This window comes from Rhinoraja longicauda, chromosome 7 (genome assembly GCF_053455715.1).
Source record: "Rhinoraja longicauda isolate Sanriku21f chromosome 7, sRhiLon1.1, whole genome shotgun sequence".
Taxonomy (NCBI): Eukaryota; Metazoa; Chordata; class Chondrichthyes; order Rajiformes; family Arhynchobatidae; genus Rhinoraja; species Rhinoraja longicauda.
In genome coordinates this window covers 48,013,348-48,032,481 of record NC_135959.1, presented here as the reverse complement: position 1 = coordinate 48,032,481, position 19,134 = coordinate 48,013,348, and the positions used below count along the sequence as shown (strand labels likewise).

The window sequence follows — 19,134 nt, the reverse complement described above, 5'->3', positions numbered from 1 at the left end:
TCAGTGGTGGAACTGTAATGAGTAAATATTAAATTTAAATGCAAGATTATATAACTAAATTAATTAAAATAATAAAAATGTTATTAGTATACAGTGACATATTCATATTATTTTGTAATGTCTGTTTTTACTTTGAAATGCACTAAAAGAAGTTTTAAACTGGTAATTTTTTGTGTAAATTTTTTTAAATGTTCCAATTTTTTTACCCCCGCTGTACACCTCACGCAAGTGCTCGGCTCTTTTCCTCTTTTTTTTTAACCTCACTCACATGCCTGTATATCGCTATCGCTGTTAGTACATTGACTGCACACGTGCAGATATTAAGGAATTCTACCATTGCTTCTGACTTGAATCCTGACTGGTGATCATGCTGCTTTTCATTTCCGACTTCCTCCTACTCGTTTTAAAGTTGTGCCAAAAAGAAGCGTTGTTGGACTTTTTGTGATAGATGATTTTGCAGCTATTTAAAATGAAAGATAATATTATGTATTGTTCTCAATAACTGGGCAGACCTCTGATACAAATTGTAATCTGAAAAAAATTGATCAATAAACATTTGTGGACTAAATCATATCATTCCAAAGTTTATACACTCCATGCTTTCTTATAATGGAATAATATTCTCTGACTTCATTGCCCGCAGTGCATTCTGATAGACTTTATGAGCAAAATAAATGTGGTGAGAGTAAATCTCCATTTGGAAGTTGTGTAATATTATTTGATGTCATATGTACTCAGTCAGCTCACTTGGGAAAGTTTAATCAAATAACAAATCATTTAAAATAAATAAAATTGTATCACTTTAAGTGGACAAGGTAATAGAGGAAATGTTTAATTCTGAGCATAAAATGTGAGAAGATGCCTAATTTTATCGTTGGTCCTTTTGATGGAATGTGAAGCAAAACCATTGTGAAAGGTTTTCATCTTGAAGAATATTATCTGTGGTCACTTATTCAGTCGGGTGCAGATGAAGGTTTCCAAATTCTTTAGTGCCTTTTTTGGTTAAATTCACATAACTGTAATTTGTTTCTATTTCAGTTGTGCGTCATCCTAAGAAATTAAATATGAAATGTAATTCATGCTGCCTTGAGTTCGTTTCCATTGTGAATCTTTACCTGACGTGAACTGAACAATCCATTTCACCTATTTTAGCTTAAAATTGACAGGATTCATCGTCTGGTATTTCGCATTGGTAATAATGACAAAACGTTATGGAGTGAATAAGTGGACAATTAGTAATAGTTTCATGATTCCCAGCTACACTGAAAAATGTACTTTTTGTTTTACACTGTCATCAGTGTATTCCATGGAAATTATTGATCTGGTGAACTTTCAGCATTTACAATTTGTTCTTGCTGGGAAATAACTTGAAAATATTATGTTTTGTTCATTAGCTATGTGTGAGTTTGTTTCTAGTCTGCTTGGGTGTAATTCTGTCTGACAAAATACTCTGAGCCTGAAAATAAGTTTTACATGTTGTAATTTCCTAGAAGAAATGCTGCAAAGACGAACTGATTTGAAAATAATTATGTTATAAAAATGTTTGTAATGCTTAATTTTCTACCTTTTCACGTTTATGTCTGATCTTTATTTTATGCTCCGTGTAAGATTAAAATATTGTACTTTTTGCATGGTTGGTTTGCTATCTGAAAATTCTTCAATGGGATTGGATGCTCAACCTTTTTGACATCATGATCGCTGAATATCTGTAGTCTCTTTTTGACTGAAGGTCTGAAAGAGAAATTCCATAAAAGTGTTTTATGTGCAGCTTTCTTTGACTTCAGACTTCAAAGTCTAATGTTATCACTTTACCGTTGACTGCCCAATTCAAGTTGCAGGTGATTTGTATATTGCACTTTAGACTGCAAAGGAAAACATCATTAATTTTAATTAAAGGGAAATTTTATTTTTCTGTTTAATTCAGCCTTGTCATGTAAAATTAAGAAATGCAGTAAACCCAAGGTTTGCACATATTAAACTTTTTTTTCTATGTATATTGTGCTAGAATTTCATTGAAGTTAAAATCTCCCACATTTTGTAGAATTCTGCATTGTAAGTAATGTTGTTATTTTATAGAGATGTTCATGCTGTCTGTTTGTGGGATGATAAAGGTCCAGCAAAAATTCATCAGGCACTCAAGGAAGATATTTTAGATTTTATCAAACAAGCTCAAGCTGTAAGTTTGTTCGTTTTTTTTTTAGAACGTTACATTATTAATATAAAACAAGCAATATGATACAGGTCCTCCATAGATTTTCCGGCCCTATTCATTCCAGAGCTTTTATGCATCATCCATTTTGTTGGATCAACAGAGGTCGCAATCTCCGAGAGGAGTTGAATGGCCTGCCTAGGCCGCAGAGGAGCTGAGATAGCAGCCCGCAAAGTCGGCCTTGGAAGTCATCTATGGGAACGGATCTGCCGGCTATGGCTGGGCCAGAGTTCCAGAGCCCCAGCTGCATAGGGCTAATTCGACCCGCCATTCGGCAGCGGAGGTCGGCTATGGGAACGGATCTGCCAGCTCCATCCGGGCTGACGTTCCAGAGTTCCGACCGCAGGGGGCAAATTCGACCAGCCGATTGGCCGCTTAAGTCCTGATGAGGTTGAGATCGGCCGCCTCATCCAGCCTAGGTGCCAAATTTTCGGAATGACTGGGGGGGGTTTCCAAGTGCGCTCTCGTAATTTTGTCCGGATTAAAGGAGGTGCCAAACCATTAGTTTCCGGAAAATCGGTGGTGGACCTGTACTTTATCATCTTTGTACTACTTCTACTTAATGTCGCATTGAAATTTTGAGGCATACTTAAAAACGTAACATTTTTTACTGAGCTACTAAGATCGCTATTTAATATGCTTTTGCATTGTACGCAACAGTAGCAATTAAAATTCACTGTCACATGAATAATATCCAGGTATGCCAGCGTGTTCTTTATGGTTTACTTTGTATAGCAATACGGAAGGAGGCCATTGGCTCAAGGAGTCCAAACTGACACCCTTGTGAGCAATTTTGCCAGTCCCAGTCTTCCTCTTACTGCCTTGAAGCATGCTCATTCTTGCATGCCCATCAACTCCCATTTTTGAAATGTCCCATTCCCATAATAACTTTTCTGTCCTGGGCCTCCTCCCATGTCATAGTGAGGCCACACGCAAATTGGAGGAACAGCACCTCATACACCGATCAACCAAAACATTATGACCACCTGCCTAATATGCTGTTGGTCCTCCGTGTGCCACCAAAACAGTGCCGACCTGCCGAGGCATGGACTCGACAAGACCACTGAAGGTGTCCTGTGGTATCTGGCACTAAAACATTAGCAGCAGATCCTTCAAGTCCTGTAAGTTGCGAGGTGGAGCCACGGTGGATCGGACTTGTCAATCCAGCACATCCCACAGATGCTCAATCGGATTGAGGTCTGGAGAATTTGGAGGCCAGGGCAACACCATGAACACTTCATCATGTTCCTCAAACCATTCCCGAACAATGTGTGCAGTGTGGCAGGGCGCATTATCCTGCTGAAAGATGCTATTGCCATCAGGGAATACCATTGCCATGAAGGGATGTACCTGGTCTGCAACGATGTTTAGGTAGGTGACACGTGTGAAATTGACGTCCACGTGAATGGCCGGACCCAGGGTTTCCCAGCAGAACATTGCCCAGAGCATCACGCTCCCTCCACCGGCTTGTCGTTTTCCCACAGTCAGTTCGGACCAGATGGGATAGCCTTCGTTGCCTTCGCGCATCGAAGAGCCTTGGGCGCCCAACACCCTATCGCCGGTTTGTGGTTTGTCCCTCCAAGGACCACTGTCGGTAGGTACTCACCACTGCTGACCGGGAGCACCCCACAAACCTTGCCATTTCAGAGATGCTCTGACCCAGTCGTCTGGCCATAACAATTGCCCCTTGTCAATGTTGCTCAGGTTCTTACTCCTGCCCATTTCCCCTGCATCCAACACACAATTTCAAGAGCTGACTGTTCACTTGCTGCCTAATATATCCCACCCCTTGACAGGTGCCATTGTAACAAGATAACCAATGTTATTCACTTCACCTGTCAGTGGTCATAATGTTTTGGTTCATCGGTATATTTCACTTGGGCACCGCGAATGTTATTTCTCTAATTTCATGTAACCCCTACATTCCCTCTCTTCTCCCGCTCCCCCCTACCCCACCCTAGTTGTCCATCCACTGTCTGCATCCCTGTATCCCTTCTTTATCGCCTCTTCTCCAGTCCACAACGGGCTATTATGGGCTCCACGCTTCCTTGATCATCTGTTGCCGGCTGATTTGTTCTGGCCTTTTCCTACTTTCAGTTCCCCTGCCTCTGTTTTCACTGAAGAACGGTTCTAATTTGAAATATCACCTTTTTACTCCTGAGATGCTGCCTGACCAGCTGAGTTACTCCAGTATTTTCTGTCTATCACCTTTTTGATTCTTTTGTCACTGGCCTATGCGAAGAGGAAATTTATAACAGCTTATCTTTGGGATGTGGGAGGAAACTGGGGAAAATGTAAAAACCCCGGATGGTGGTACCTGAGGTCAGGATGCAACTGACTCTTTGGAACCACGAGGCGGCAACACTAACTGCTGTGCCTTGGTACTGCCCTTACATTTTCAATATCAGGGGAATATTTTCTTGTTGCACCTATTGTCTATTGTCTATTAATTTCTGTTTTGATATTTCTGGCAAATGATAGATTTGGTTACATTTCATCAATACAAATCTATACTTAAGGTGGGCAGACATCTTTCCAAATCATCAGGGACATGTACTGGAATGCAAATTTGACAACTTTTGGAGCAGCTGTTTAAACGGTATTAATTGTAGGAGGCAGATCCATGAATCCTTAACATGGTTGATGATTATTGTTGTGGGGTAAAAGAGCATGTATATCCAGCCAGTAATTCCTGAACCAATTACATTAATTTCTAATTATTGTTTGTAAAATAGTATCTCTTGTTGCTATAATATTACACAATCTTGAATAATTACATTTTTCTCCAAACAATTTGGTCTTTTTAATTCACAACACACATGCTTGTCATAAATTGCCCAAATCAGAGAAGGCACAAAATGTGTTGCATTATTCACGACCAATGTAAACTATAATGCTCTAATTTAGCAATTATAGGATCTTGTCCTTGTGCATCTTGGTTCTTTCAGAGCACGCTAAAATTCTTTGTTCTGTTTTTCTGATTAAAATTCGTTGAAAATAATATTTGTGAAAACTGGGGGGGAGGGAAATCAGTATCGATAGCCGCTCACCCAAATGCTTTGCGCTTATATCCTCACCCTTTCCTAAAAATTGTTCCATCCCTGACCAACATTTGTGCCCCACCTCTCTGCCTGTGATCTCCAATTTTGGGATCTTGATCATAAACAAGATTATCATTTCCTCCTTGTCTCAACCTATAACCATATTCGTTTGCATTTTCCAACCTTGTCTTTCCAATATAGAGAAACTGTCAATCTCGAAATATTTAAACACAAGGCTTTTTTTAGTTGTAATTGTATTAGGAAAGGGTTATATGGAAGTTATAGCTATCACTCTAACTCTGTGTTGATGCAGTATGCCTCCTCTATAAAACATAGTTTTGCTTCTAGTTAAACTTTATTTATCCAGCTATTTTTATTTGTTCTGATGTAAAAGTTAACTCTGTTTCCTTTTGCAGAGGGTGTTAAGCCACCAAGATGATACAGCTTTATTGAAAGCCTACATTGCAGAATGGCGGAAGTTCTTCACACAATGTGACATTTTGCCCAAGCCTTTCTGTCAATTAGAAATTACGTTAATGGGCAAACAGGGTAGTAATAAGAAATCCAATGTGGAGGATAGTATTGTACGAAAGGTAGGTGGATGGGGATTTCATGTTTTAAATATGTTCTTTCCTGAAGGTCATCAAATTTAAAAATCAAACATGGCTTCAATGGAACACAGCTCTGCAGTAGTTGCAGAAAAATACAGTATCGTAGAATGACTGCAGCAGTCCACTCCCCAAAATCCTGCAAATTCATTTTTTAATACCTTTCCAGTTCCGTCTTAAATACAACAATTGAAGGGAAAGAGGGGTTCTATCACTAGAAAGAAGGCCCTTATTGCGATTTTTCCCAAAAAAAGGAAACCTTGTCATCTGTGCATGCGTCAAGAAATAATTGAATAAAATGCATTTTGTTGATTTATTTCCTTTTTCACATAAAATCTGGGGGAGTGGATTGGTTGCTTGGACCAAATTTGTCCATTACAGTTCTGGGTAATCCACTAATTATCATTGGTTTATTGTATCTCATTCACTTTTTCTACCAACTCTCAGATTTTTAGATGTTTTTTTTTGTTCTTTGATATTCAAGTACCTCTGGATATGTCTTTCTTTTCCCCTTAAGATGTCACTGAGGTAGAACAATGAACCCGTAAAAGTTTCCTTTAGGTTTATGTGACATAACTGGCCTGTAGAATATAAAATATTACTTGCTATGGCCCCGACTCATGGTGTAGGTAAATGATGAAACGGTTTAATTTTTTTAATTATATTGACAAAGCCAAAAAGCAAGACTTTTCAAGAATGTAGTAGGTAAGTCAGCACTGCATTCAATTTTAAACAGTATATGATATAATTATATGCAAAGCTTTTGGGGTAATAATGAACACCTCTTACCTGATTAATTGGGCAGGGTTTTGTGGGGATATGCAACTTGCTTTCCTGTGCATTTTTAATTGAAAATGAAAGACGAACTTCCTGGCAGTTTACTCACTAGAAATTCCACGTGTTGAGTCCAGTGGTCGACTGCACTTATTGTTGGTAAATCCACACAGACTGCCCCAGGTTAGGTGGGTTTGTCAGTGTATTTAAATTTTACATTGTTTGTTCTAAATTTTTTATTTTTTTATTAAGTTTTGAAATGTTTCTGAGCATCCAGCTGGGTGGTGGGAAAGGCTTAGCAGGTCATTTCCTTTTGGGTAGATCAGCGCTACATTCTCTTACCCCCACTATCTTTAGGATAGGATTTACGCATGGAAGGCCCTGCCTCAGCAGAGGGCATTGCTGAGGTTGGAGCTGCCTTCTTTGAGAGGGCTTTGTGAAAAATGCTGAAGATTGGTTGGGTGGTCACAAAATTCCCAGCAATCATTTTTATATTTGAATAGGCAAGAAAAGCTTTCTTTTCTTCACTACTGAATATTTTAATGCTTTCAGCTCATGCTGGATACCTGGAATGAGTCAATCTTTTCAAACATTAAGAATCGTCTTCAAGATAGTGCAATGAAGCTAGTTCATGCTGAACGACTAGGAGAAGCCTTTGACTCACAACTGGTCATTGGAGTCAGAGAAAGTTACGGTAAGATTATGTAAAGTAGCTTTCCTGATTAGATAGTGAAACAAAATACTGGTAAGTTGATGATCAGAATTTTGGGAAGGAATTAAATGGTAATTGGGTCATAAATTGAATGATTCATATGTATTTGGAGAGAAATTTGTTATTTTTATTTCATTGTCCTGTGACATTCTAACCATTAGCTTTAATTTCCTGCAAATTTGTTTAAGTCAATGTTTTTAAATACTGTTAATCAGTTAGTTAATATAAAAATGCACTTTAAAATAAATTTTGAGTTGATGAGAAATGATTTGTGCTTAAATTAAATACTTGCTGTCATTAATACTTGCTCACACCGAAACACACAGAAACACTGACGAATATGCAGACATTCATTGTAACTGGGTTTGAAAGCTGAGGTTATAAACAGTTGCACAAATTTTGACAGCAACCACAAATTCTGTGATCAGATTCTTTTGTGAGTTGCAAATCTGTGCATGATTAAGAAAGATCGGGCAATGTTCTGCATTTGTAATTTGTTTATGCTTCAGTTTTAGCAAGTATTTTGCAAGATTTTTCCTCACCAGATTTGTTTTTCTCCAATTGCAGTCAACCTGTGTTCAAATCCAGAAGACAAGCTTCAAATTTATCGTGATAATTTTGAAAAGGCTTATTTAGATTCGACTGAGCGATTCTACAGGACGCAGGCCCCATCTTATTTGCAACAAAATGGTGTACAAAATTACATGAAATATGTAAGTTTAGAAACAGTAAAATATAAAGTAGCAATACAGATGGTTCCAGGTATTGAAAGGGTTCTGTTTTTACAGGCACCCATTAGTTGATTTTTGTCCCCATATTGGAAAATACACAAAAATCACACTATGGTGACCCAAACCTCCACTGTATTATATTGAAAGACATCAAAAGCACATAAGACAGATAAGAAAGAATAATGGTTAAAAGTGAGAGAGATAGAAAACTAGTTCTGTCATTTGAAGGAATGAACATATGTACATATGTTGAAGTTTAGGATTTACTAATATTATGGGAGATTGTTCTGATGAAGGTGTGTCCATAAGTTGAGTATTTCTAAACCTGAGAATGGCCTGTGCGTATCCATGCAGTAATGGCGTACTTTTATGTTTTGCTTTATTATTGTTCCGTGTACCAGGGTACATAGAAAAGCTTTGTTTTGCATGCTTTCCAATCAGATCAGACATACATAAATACGGTCAAATCAAACTCAAGTATATTAGGTAGAATACAGGGGAAGATAGGGCGGAATATAGTTCTCAGCATTGTAGTGCACCAGTTTCATAAACAAAGTTCAATTACCATAATGGGGTAGAGGTGAATCGAACAGTACACAAGCTTATGGAAGGACTGTTCTAAGCTGAATAACGGGAAAAAGCTCTTTCTGGGTCTGCTGGTGCACGCTTTCAAGCTTCTGTATCTTCTGCTTGACCGGCTTGACGGAAGAGAGGAGAGGAAGGAATTACCAGGGTGGAACAAGTCTTTGATCATGTTGGCTGTTTTTCTGAGGCGGTGTGCAATGTAGATAAAGTCAATGGTGGGGTGTCAGGTCTGTGTGATGAACAGTATGATGCACATCCACAACACTGCAATTTTTTGCGGTCTTGGGCAGAGCTGTTCACAAAACAGGCCATGATAGCCCCGAGCCACCAGCATCGATGGACACGGGGCCACACTGGTAGTTGCCAAACCTTGACTGCAGCTAGTTGTGGAACTCGCGTGGAGTGGATCTGAGCCTCATCTCCCACTCGCTCCCGAAGACAGAGAACTGGAAGGAGGAGAGGGTTGGACTGGCTAATGCTGGACAAAAGGCCAATAGGAGGGAGTCTAAAGTCCCACACCTTCCAGATCAGCTGCAGGAGGCGACCCCCGGGGCACGAAGCCTGAAAGACCGGATAGGAGAGGGACGGCTCTTTGGCGAACTGTATGAGAGGGAGAGGTGGTCACTCCTCCGAGAACAAAGGGGGACCCAGCGGGGTTGGTTGCCGAGAATAAGAAGGAACCTTTGGGACTATAATGAATACTTTGTAGCTTTGTCAGCACAAGACTCTTTACATACATGTATATTGTAAAACAAATAATTTCACTGTACCTAGGTACATGTGACAATAAAGTATAATTGAAAATTGACCTCTGTTTAATACAAGCAAAATTGCTTTTACAGGCAGATGCTAAATTAAAAGAAGAGGAAAAGAGGGCACTTCGATATTTGGAAACCAGACGAGAATGCAATTCCGTTCAGGCTGTAAGTTTTGCTCATGAAAGTTCTACATATTGTGCTTTTTGGGGACGGTGGTGGATGCTGCATGGGTGGAGGGGGAGGATTTAACTCTGCTCATCCCTGTGTTCTGCTTATTCTTCTTCCCCTGTTTTGTTTGGGATTAGTCTACGCTCCCAGGTTTCTGTCAGAAATGTTGACATCAAACCACCCTTTAAAATTTCTTGCTGATCTCTGGAGAGAATGATTATTTGAGAAAATACAAAGCAAAATCAATTATCTCTCCAACGGATGAGATATGTTGCCTTGGTCACACTCATTTGTCTTGTATTAGAAAGTGCACGTTCTTGATCTTTGTGCATAGTAGGTAAACTTGAAATCTGAATTTAATGGTGAGAGAAATAGCCATTGTTCAGATATTCAAATGTCTCTGGGACACAAATATTTGGCCCAAATGAAATTAAACTTGCATGTTCTGCAACTTTATTTCTGTCTGTTAATTTGCAAAATCCGCTATTTGGTTGCATTAAAAGAACATTCACTCTCACGAATATTTAGTTAAGAAAATAAATTAGGATAATTTTATTTGAATATTGAATTAATGGCTTGAATGTTATTGGTGAATTCAACGTCATTTGGCAAGAGAATCCTAGATATTAAATCTGTTGAAATGAATATTGGGGAGGGGGTCATTTTTATTTCTATTTAGAGATATGATTTACTAATTTCTTCATTTAAGCAAGTAATTTCTGATCTTTAACATCTCTCTTTCAAATTTGCATGAATTTGTAATAACATTATCTTTCTTTTTAAATGATTCTTTAAGATTTTCATATAGGATTATACGTGATAGCAGCAGCATTAGGCCATTCAGCCCATCAAGTCTACTCCGCCATTCAATCATGGCTTTCTATCTCCTAACCCCATTCTCCTATCTTCTCCCCATAAACTCTGATACATGGATATATAAATGCCATTGTAAAATGTGTTACTGATTCTAATGAGGAAGGCATTATTCTTGTTAAGGACTCTGATTGTAAGAGTTTTATTTCAGCTCATGGAGTGCTGTGTGAATGCTCTGGTGACTTCTTTTAAAGAGACGATTCTTGCTGAATGCCCAGGCATGATCAAACGCAATGAGACAGACAGTAAGTTTGTTTAGTTCATGGAGTTAACTTATTAAGCAATTAATTAGAAATTAAATATTTTTCTCCTTTATGTCATAAAATCATAATTTATATAAGCAGGATTAGGCCACTCGGCCCTTGAGTCTCTACTGCCATTTGAACTTGGCTGGGTTTTTTTCCTCTCAATCCCATTCTGCTGCCTTCTCATCGTAACCTCTGACATCCTTACCAATCAATCTCCGCTATAAAAATACCCAAATGACTGCCTCCACTGCTGTCTGTGGCAATGAATTCCACAGATTCATTACCCTCTGGATAAAGAAATTCTTCCTTAGCTCCATTCTGAATGTATGTCCTTTTATTCTGGTGCCATCTGGTCTTGATCTCTCCCACTACTGGAAATATCCTCTCCCCATCCACCTTCTCATTATTCGGTAGGTTTCAATGAGATCCCTCTTCATCCTTCTAAACTCCAGAGCCATTAAACGCTCAATCAACCCATGGATCAAATGGCTTGAAGATGATTCTCCGATCATTTCAGTTTCAATTGAAATTAAATCCTTCAGCTGAAATGCTTCTTAACTTTTGCATGTGTAATTACAACTCAGTCTTTGCTTTATTCTCAAAATCTTCATCCTGTTGTCATACCTCACGGTAGTCTGGGCTTCAATGCACTTTGTAGATTGTTCTGACAAAGAGCAATTTAGTTTTTAGGATTTTCTCCATTTTGTGTTAGCTTTTTCCTTCCGTTTCAGTCGTTTCCCATTTTAGCTATTCATCTTTTCTGGGTCAGGACTTATTGCTGAATATTTACCATTCTTCCATTTCTGAAGCAGAATTATCCAAAGAATATACTTCATAACTTACCAAAAAAGATTAAGGCCTTTTACATCAGGTGTAACTATCATGGTACATTCTAGAAATTCACACATTCAAACTAAAGCCTATTGAATAAGTGTAGGAAGGAACTGCAAATGCTGGTTTACATCAAAGATCGACACAAAATGCTGGAGCAACTCAGCGAGACAGGCGACATCTCTGGAGAGAAGGAATGATAATAGACAATAGGTGCAGGAGGAGCCCATTCGGCCCTTCGAGCCAGCACCGCCATTCAATGTGATCATGGCTGATCATTCTCAATCAGTACCCCGTTCCTGCCTTCTCCCCATACCACCTGACTCCCCTATCCTTAAGAGCTCTATCTAGCTCTCTCTTGAATGCATTCAGAGAATTGGCCTCCACTGCCTTCTGAGGCAGAGAATTCCACAGATTCACGACTCTCTGACTGAAAATATTTTTCCTCATCTCAGTTCTAAATGGCCTACCCCTTATTCTTATATCCTTATCCTGGACTCCCCCAACATTGGAATGAATAACTTATTGAATAATTTATGGATGGTTTTAGTAGGCCTGCCCATTTTGACCCATCCTAAAATATGTAACTATCTTGCATATGTGTTGGAGTCTATTTGCCACTCGTTGAAGAGAAAATACCTTTGCTTGGCCCACTGAAAATATCATCCTTTTGGATACTAATTACTCAACCATGCAAAATGCTGCCTAATGTCCTTGACTGTCATTTCTAAAGACAAAGAGCGCACCTACACCCATGCATCCAGTTTGTTAATGGCTACTGTTCTGATTCCAAATGAATTCAATCCAAACTATTCTAATGTACAGACCTAATATGTAAAAATATATATATAATTTTGACTATTGGACTATATTGTGTCTCATCTTGATTAAAGCAGTATGATGGCAGTGAATTGTCAACTCAATCAAGTCATGGAATTTTATTTTAAAAAACTCAACAGATGGCAAAGCTGGTTGTGAGAATATTGTGGCAATGGTTTTCTGCATTACCAAATACTGAAATAACCAAAATGAGGCAATATTCCATACTTTACTGAATCCTTGTCATTGTTGATAGAAATTTCTATAGAATATCTATTCATTTTTAATTTAAAAATTAATCATTAAAATTAATTTTGCTTTATTAGTCACAAAGCACTGAATCTTTCTTAACTTGCAAATATTTTATTGGTGTTTGCTATGTTGATATAGATGTGATTTATTAATTAATTTCTGTAGAACTACACTTGATGTTTACATTGATGGATAAAGTTCCAAATGGGATTGAACCAATGTTAAAAGATTTGGAAGAGCACATTATTAGTGCTGGATTAGCAGATATGGTAGCAGCTGCAGAAACTATAACTACTGTAAGTATATAAAGTGAAATATGGTATATATTATTTTACTGGTTGTATCACAAAGTAAATTACCCAATGTTTATCATTCTTTTAATGTGGTAATTATTTAAATATAATACTCTATGACATTATACTTGAAGGGAATGGATTACAGTAATATGTTTCAAGAATTACTTCTATTTATATTTCCTTATGTAACAGAAGCATTCCAGATCATCCCCATGTGTGTTGTCAAAAGGAAATTGGGATTGCCATCTGAGATATTAAGCAGAAGACCAAGGTTTTGGTTAAAAATGTAGGTTTTAGGGTGAATCTTAAAGGAGGAAAGAGAGGTGACATTTACAAAAGGAATTACAAAGCTTTGGATCTTGGGAACTGGAGACCAAACCATCAAAGTGGTGCAGTTTTAAAAAGAAACAGAGGTAGGAATTAAAAGCACAAAAAATGTTGGAAGCACTCAACAAGTCAGGCAGCATCTGTGGAAAGAGAAAGTTATTTTTTCAGTGTTTCCAGCATATTTTGGTCACATTTCAAATTTTCAGCATTTCACATTTTTCAAAACTAATATGGAGATATTTTGGAGGAGTTTGCAGGGAAAGGATGGGAGTTAGTAAAAGTAAGGTTTGAAATTGAGACTTTGCTTAACTAGGAATAGGATTAGCAAGGATGGCAAAGACAGGGTTGTTGCCATTTAGGATATGGGAAGCAGAGAAATTTGGATAGTCTCATGTTTATGTCAAGTAGATCAACAGAATCTGGCCAAGTGCTTTTAATATTATTCAATTAAAAATTAAAGAAAGCTGTTGTTCTAAAATACTCTTTTCCTTTTCAAAGCATGATGGTTAAGAACAATTTTTTAAAATTGAAACAACAGGTTTCACTTGCAGCTGCATAAATGTATGAATCATATTGAGAAACTTCATTTTATAATTTTAAAGATATCATTATTGATATCTAGTCCAAAGAACTGACAAAATAACCTTAATCTTTTTTTAATATTCTGATTTTAAAGATTAGATAGTGTTTTGTTTATGAAAGCTTTAGAAGGGCAGAAAATAATAACTATACCCCAATGCATGGAAGCAAAATGTACAGGCTGAAACTACTTATTTTTGCCTCTGGGCTGCTAATAATATTTTGCTCGAATTAATATGGTGTCTAGATATTTTTGACCTCTATGCTGTCTTCTTGCTAAAAGAGTGATAATTTCTAGCTATATGGTATTAACAAACCTCCACTTTGGTGCTGTAACTGATCATCTTGGTAATATTGGCAACTTGGCAGCTGTCAAAAGGATAGTATTCAAGTTCAGATATCATTTCCATTGGCCAGGTATTATTTCAAATACAGCATGTACTACATTACATGATGTATAATATTAAGCAACTTAATTTACTTCTATTGCAGGATTCTGAAAAATATGTGGAGCAGTTGCTTACATTGTTTAACAGATTTAGTAAATTGGTAAAAGAGGCATTTCAAGATGACCCTCGCTTTCTTACTGCAAGGGATAAAGTAAGTGATTTTTGCTTTATTATTGAAAACTAAGATAGCTTTCAAATTATCTTTGAAACATGGATTTTATAATATTTTCATATGGTGAATTTTAATCACCATATGAAACGGGTGGCACAGTGATAGAGTTGCTACCTTACAGCGCCAGAGGTCCAGATTCGATCCAGACTACGAGTGTTGTCTGTATGGAGTTTGTCCGTTCTTCCCATGACCGCGTGGGTTTTCATCCAGTGTTCTGGTTTCCTTCCACACTGCAAAGATGTACAGGTCTGTAGGTTAATTGGCTTTGGTAACATTGGAAATGATCTCTAGTTTGTAGGATAGTATCAGTGTACAGGGATTGCTGGTTGACCTGGACTTGGTGGGCCAAAGGGCCTGTTTCTGTGCTGTATCCCTAAACTAAACTAATCCTGAGGTTTGCAACAAGGTAACTAACAACCTTGTTACTAAATGTAAATCTCTCCGATTTATCTAGACTGTTGTCTTAACCTAATTAAATTACCTGGGGCCACAGTTTAAGAATAAAGGGTAGGCCATTTAGAACGGAGATGAGGAAAAACTTTTTCAGTCAGAGAGTTGTAAATCTGTGGAATTCTCTGCCTCAGAAGGCGGTGGAGGCCAATTCTCTGGATGCTTTCAAGAGAGAGCTAGATAGAGCTCTTATAGATAGCGGAGTCAGGGGGTTTGGGGAGAAGGCAGGAACAGGATACTGATTGTGAATGATCAGCCATGATCACATTGAATGGCGGTGCTAGCTCGAAGGGCCGAATGGCCTACTCCTGCACCTATTGTCTATTATCTAAATTCATTGAATCAAACATTGTAATTGGTATCTACATTCTTTTTAATATGGTGCTTTTATTCATCAGTATATGTTTTATTGATTTGCTTTATGAAAAACTCTGTGACCATGACTGGAATACATTTGGTCAAGTGCATTTAGTTACCAGATTATTTATCTCTAATTGTAAAATTTAACTTCCGAACAGGCATATAAAGCAGTTGTGAATGATGCCACAATATTTAAACTTGAACTGCCATTGAAACAAAAAGGGTAAGAACATTTTTAAAGAGTACTTCTCCATGTAAAAAGTAAGGGTGTCAGGGGTTATGGGGAGGAAGCAGGAGAATGGGGTTGAGAGAGAAAGATAGATCAGCCACGATTGAATGGTTGAGTTGACTCAATGGACTGAATGACCTAATTCTGCTCTTATGATTAATGAATGTATGAAATTTAGTTCCCAGGTCAAGTCGTTAACAAGATTGCAAAGAATATAGTTCAGTCTCAGAATTTGATCGGTGTGATCAAAAAAAGTCATGGCTAAGGAATGAGATTCATCCCGGGGACCGAATAGGGGACTTTTTGGTCTTCAATTATTTAATTGAGGAAATTGTACTTATCACTGACAAATCAGACATGCTGTTAAAGCAGAGTGAGGTAGTGATGCGATAATTATTTTGTCATAATTTGACAAGGGAAATTTGAGGCATAGTCGTGGATGATGTTGCTGAGGAATGCCATGTGAACGAGGTGTATGTGAATGCTCAAGGATAAATTATGTGCTTTCAGAGGTAGTGAAGAGTGAGTGGTAAAGAAATCCTTGCGAGTTAGCAACTGAAAGGGGAAATCCTGCAGTAATCCAGTGAGAGGCCAATTTTATTGCCCCTTACCGGCAAAAGAGCCAGATTCTGATTTCAGAACTTCATTGTCGATTTGTGCTGCACTGCACAGGCCTTGATTATTGGGATCTACAGCGCCAACTTATATTGTTAATGGCTGCTTTTGCATGTCCTTTCAAAACCATCTTTTATACAAAATGCAAATCACTTCTACCTATTAAAACTCTGCTCTTTGTCATTCTTTTAAAAATGGAGACATAGAAATGTACTGCACAAGAGCAGGCCCTTCAGCCCATCATGTGTGTGCCAACCATGATGTCAATCAAAACTAAAATTCCATCTGCCTTCATGTGGTCCATATCACACTATTCCCTTCATGTTCATGAGTCTGCCTAAATGCCCCTTAAATGTTAATGTATTCACTTTTACCATCTCCCCAGCTCCCAGCACCTACTACTTTTGTTTTAAGATCAAAGCCAAAATGCCTTTTAAAATTTCTACCCATTATCTTAAACTATGCCGTCTAGTATTTGATATTTCCACACTGGGAGGAGAAAACACTATCTAACACATCTATCACCCCTCAACCTCTGATGCTTCAGAAAAAGCATTCCAAGTTTGTCTAACATTCCCTTAAAGCTAATACACTCCAATCTACACTATATTTTGATTGACCTCTTCTGCAGCCTCTTCAGGACCAAATACAGCACTCCAAATGTGGCCTAACCAGAATTTTTATGCAGCTGAAAATTGACTTACCAACTTTTTATACTCAGTGCCTTGACCAATGATGGCAATGTGTCATCATTACCGCCTAATGACTTGTGTTGCCATTTTTATGGAGCTATGGACTTGCATGCCAAGATACCTCCATGCATCATTGTTCCTATACTTTCCGCTTGCATTTGAAATCTCAAAATGAAAAATCTCACATTTGTCTGGATTAAAGTTTGTCTGACCCCATCCCCAGATAGATATTCAATATTTCTAAACAAATAAATTTTTAATCATGATTTCACCTCCAATCTTTCAAGGAAAATGATCAAGAGATTATTAATTGCATGCTGTTCTAATGGTTGGCTCAATATAAAGAAATAGACGATCGGCTAGAATAATTGCAGGACCTCATCTGACATGATTGGAAAATTAAATCTTTTGTCTATGTCTAATGTGAAATAAAAATGCTATTCTGAAAAACTGCTTCTTAAAAATGTTTATTTTTCCTTGAATTTAGAGTTGGATTAAAAACTCAGCCTGAATCGAAGTGCCCAGAACTACTAGCAAATTATTGTGACATGCTACTAAGAAAAACGCCCCTTAGTAAGAAGCTTACATCAGAAGAAATTGAAGCAAAACTAAAAGAAGTGGTATGTATATGCCTAACACAATATTAGTTTGCCCTTCTATTGTAGATACAGATTTTACCTAATGATTTAAATAATCTCTGGAGAGAAGGAATGGGTGATATTTCGGGTCGAGACCTTGCCTGCAACCTGAATAAGCTTGCCGGTGGTAAAAGCCGTATTCACAGCTGCCATGTTCTTGAGACCCTGCCAAGCTGAGCGGAGGTTCCCTCGCGTGAATGTTTGCTCCACTTTGTCTTTGTATTTCAGTTTAGCAGTTTTGATGGCACGCTTGACCTCTCTGTTAACCTCCTTTTTCTCAGTCTCAGAGCCGGTGAAGAAGACTTTCTTTTTCTTATTGAGGATTTCCTTGAGTTCTTTAGTCACCCAGGGTTTATTGTTGGGGAAGATTGGAACCTTTTTGGTGGGAATAATGTTGTCCACGCAAAAGGAGATATATGATGAGACCGTGTCCAGTTGCTCATTGATGTTGCTGGACGGGGCTATGAGGTTATCCCAGCCAGTGTCTTCAAAGCATCCCTTTAGCCTGTCAATGCTGTCATTGGTCCACTGTTTGATGGTTTTAATTACCTTCTCTGTCCTCCTTACGACCGATGTGTAGGCTGGTGCAAGCAGAATGGTGTGGTGGTCAGCAGAGACAAGGGAGGGGGGGGGGAGAGCGATGGATGTGTATGCATCTGGGACTGAACCATAGCATTTATCCAGTGTCTTTCCCAGAAAGCTGGAAGAGAGGTCGGGGCAGGTCAAAGCCTGATGAGTGAGGGGATTTTTGAATGGCAGATGGTTGGAAAAAGGCCAGAACTGAAAAGACAAAGTGTGAGATAAGGATCGAAGAGGTGTGAATTGTGAAGCTAGAGGAAGGAATATAGGTGGAGGGCAGAAGAGGGAGGGGAAGGGGAGAAATGGGTCTCCTTCATTGCCAGAGTGAGGCCATATGCAAACTGGAGGAACAGCACCTCATATTCTGCTTGAGTAACTTACAATTTAACGGTATGAATAATGAATTCTCCAATTTTAGGTAACAAACCTACAAACAACCTTCTCCACCCCACCCGCACTTATTTTAGATCTATATGTTTGTTTATTTTTCCTCCTCCTCCACTCCCACCTCTCCCTACTTCCCTGTGCTCCACCTGGATTTACAGCCATTTCTCCCTTTCATCCTCTCCCTGACCCATTGCACCTATATTCCTTCCTCGAGCTTCAATAGATAATAGGTGCAGGAGTAGGCCATTCGGCCCTTCGAGCCAGCACCGCCATTCACCATAATCATGGCAGATCATGCACAATCAGTACCCCATTCCTGCCCTCTCCCCAGAGCACCTGACTCCGCTATCATTAAGAGCTCTGTCTAACTCTCTCTTGAAAGCATCCAGAGAATTGGCCTCCACTGCCTTCTGAGGCAGAGAATTCCACAGCTTCACAACTCGCTGAGTGAAAAGGTTCTTCCTGATCTCCATTCTGAATGGCCTACCCCTTATTCTTAAACTGTGGCCCCTGGTTCGGGACTCCCCCAACATCGGGAACACGTTTCCTGCCTCTAGCGTGTCCAATCCCATAATAATCTTATATGTTTCAATAAGATCCCCTCTCATCCTTCTAAACTCCAGAGTATACAAGCCCTGTCGCTCCAGTCTTTCAAAGTACGACAGTCCCGCCATTCCGGGAATTAACCTCGTGAACCTATGCTGCACTCCTTCAATAGCAAAAATGTCCTTTCTCAAATTTGGAGACCAAAA

The 19,134-nt window shown here is 38.6% G+C and overlaps 1 protein-coding gene across 2 annotated transcripts in view; it reads left to right on the top strand.

Moving 5' to 3' along the window:
- The window catches only part of LOC144595240 (cullin-5), a 56,335-nt gene that overhangs the window by 13,458 nt on the left and 23,743 nt on the right, over nucleotides 1-19,134 (top strand). For both annotated transcript variants that reach the window (XM_078402478.1, XM_078402479.1), the window contains exons 3-12: nucleotides 2,077-2,176; nucleotides 5,667-5,843; nucleotides 7,185-7,326; nucleotides 7,912-8,057; nucleotides 9,503-9,583; nucleotides 10,611-10,704; nucleotides 12,775-12,905; nucleotides 14,304-14,411; nucleotides 15,401-15,465; nucleotides 17,266-17,398. In XM_078402478.1, coding sequence (XP_078258604.1) covers nucleotides 2,077-2,176; nucleotides 5,667-5,843; nucleotides 7,185-7,326; nucleotides 7,912-8,057; nucleotides 9,503-9,583; nucleotides 10,611-10,704; nucleotides 12,775-12,905; nucleotides 14,304-14,411; nucleotides 15,401-15,465; nucleotides 17,266-17,398 — 1,177 coding nt within the window. The remainder of the gene's footprint in view (nucleotides 1-2,076; nucleotides 2,177-5,666; nucleotides 5,844-7,184; nucleotides 7,327-7,911; nucleotides 8,058-9,502; nucleotides 9,584-10,610; nucleotides 10,705-12,774; nucleotides 12,906-14,303; nucleotides 14,412-15,400; nucleotides 15,466-17,265; nucleotides 17,399-19,134) is intronic.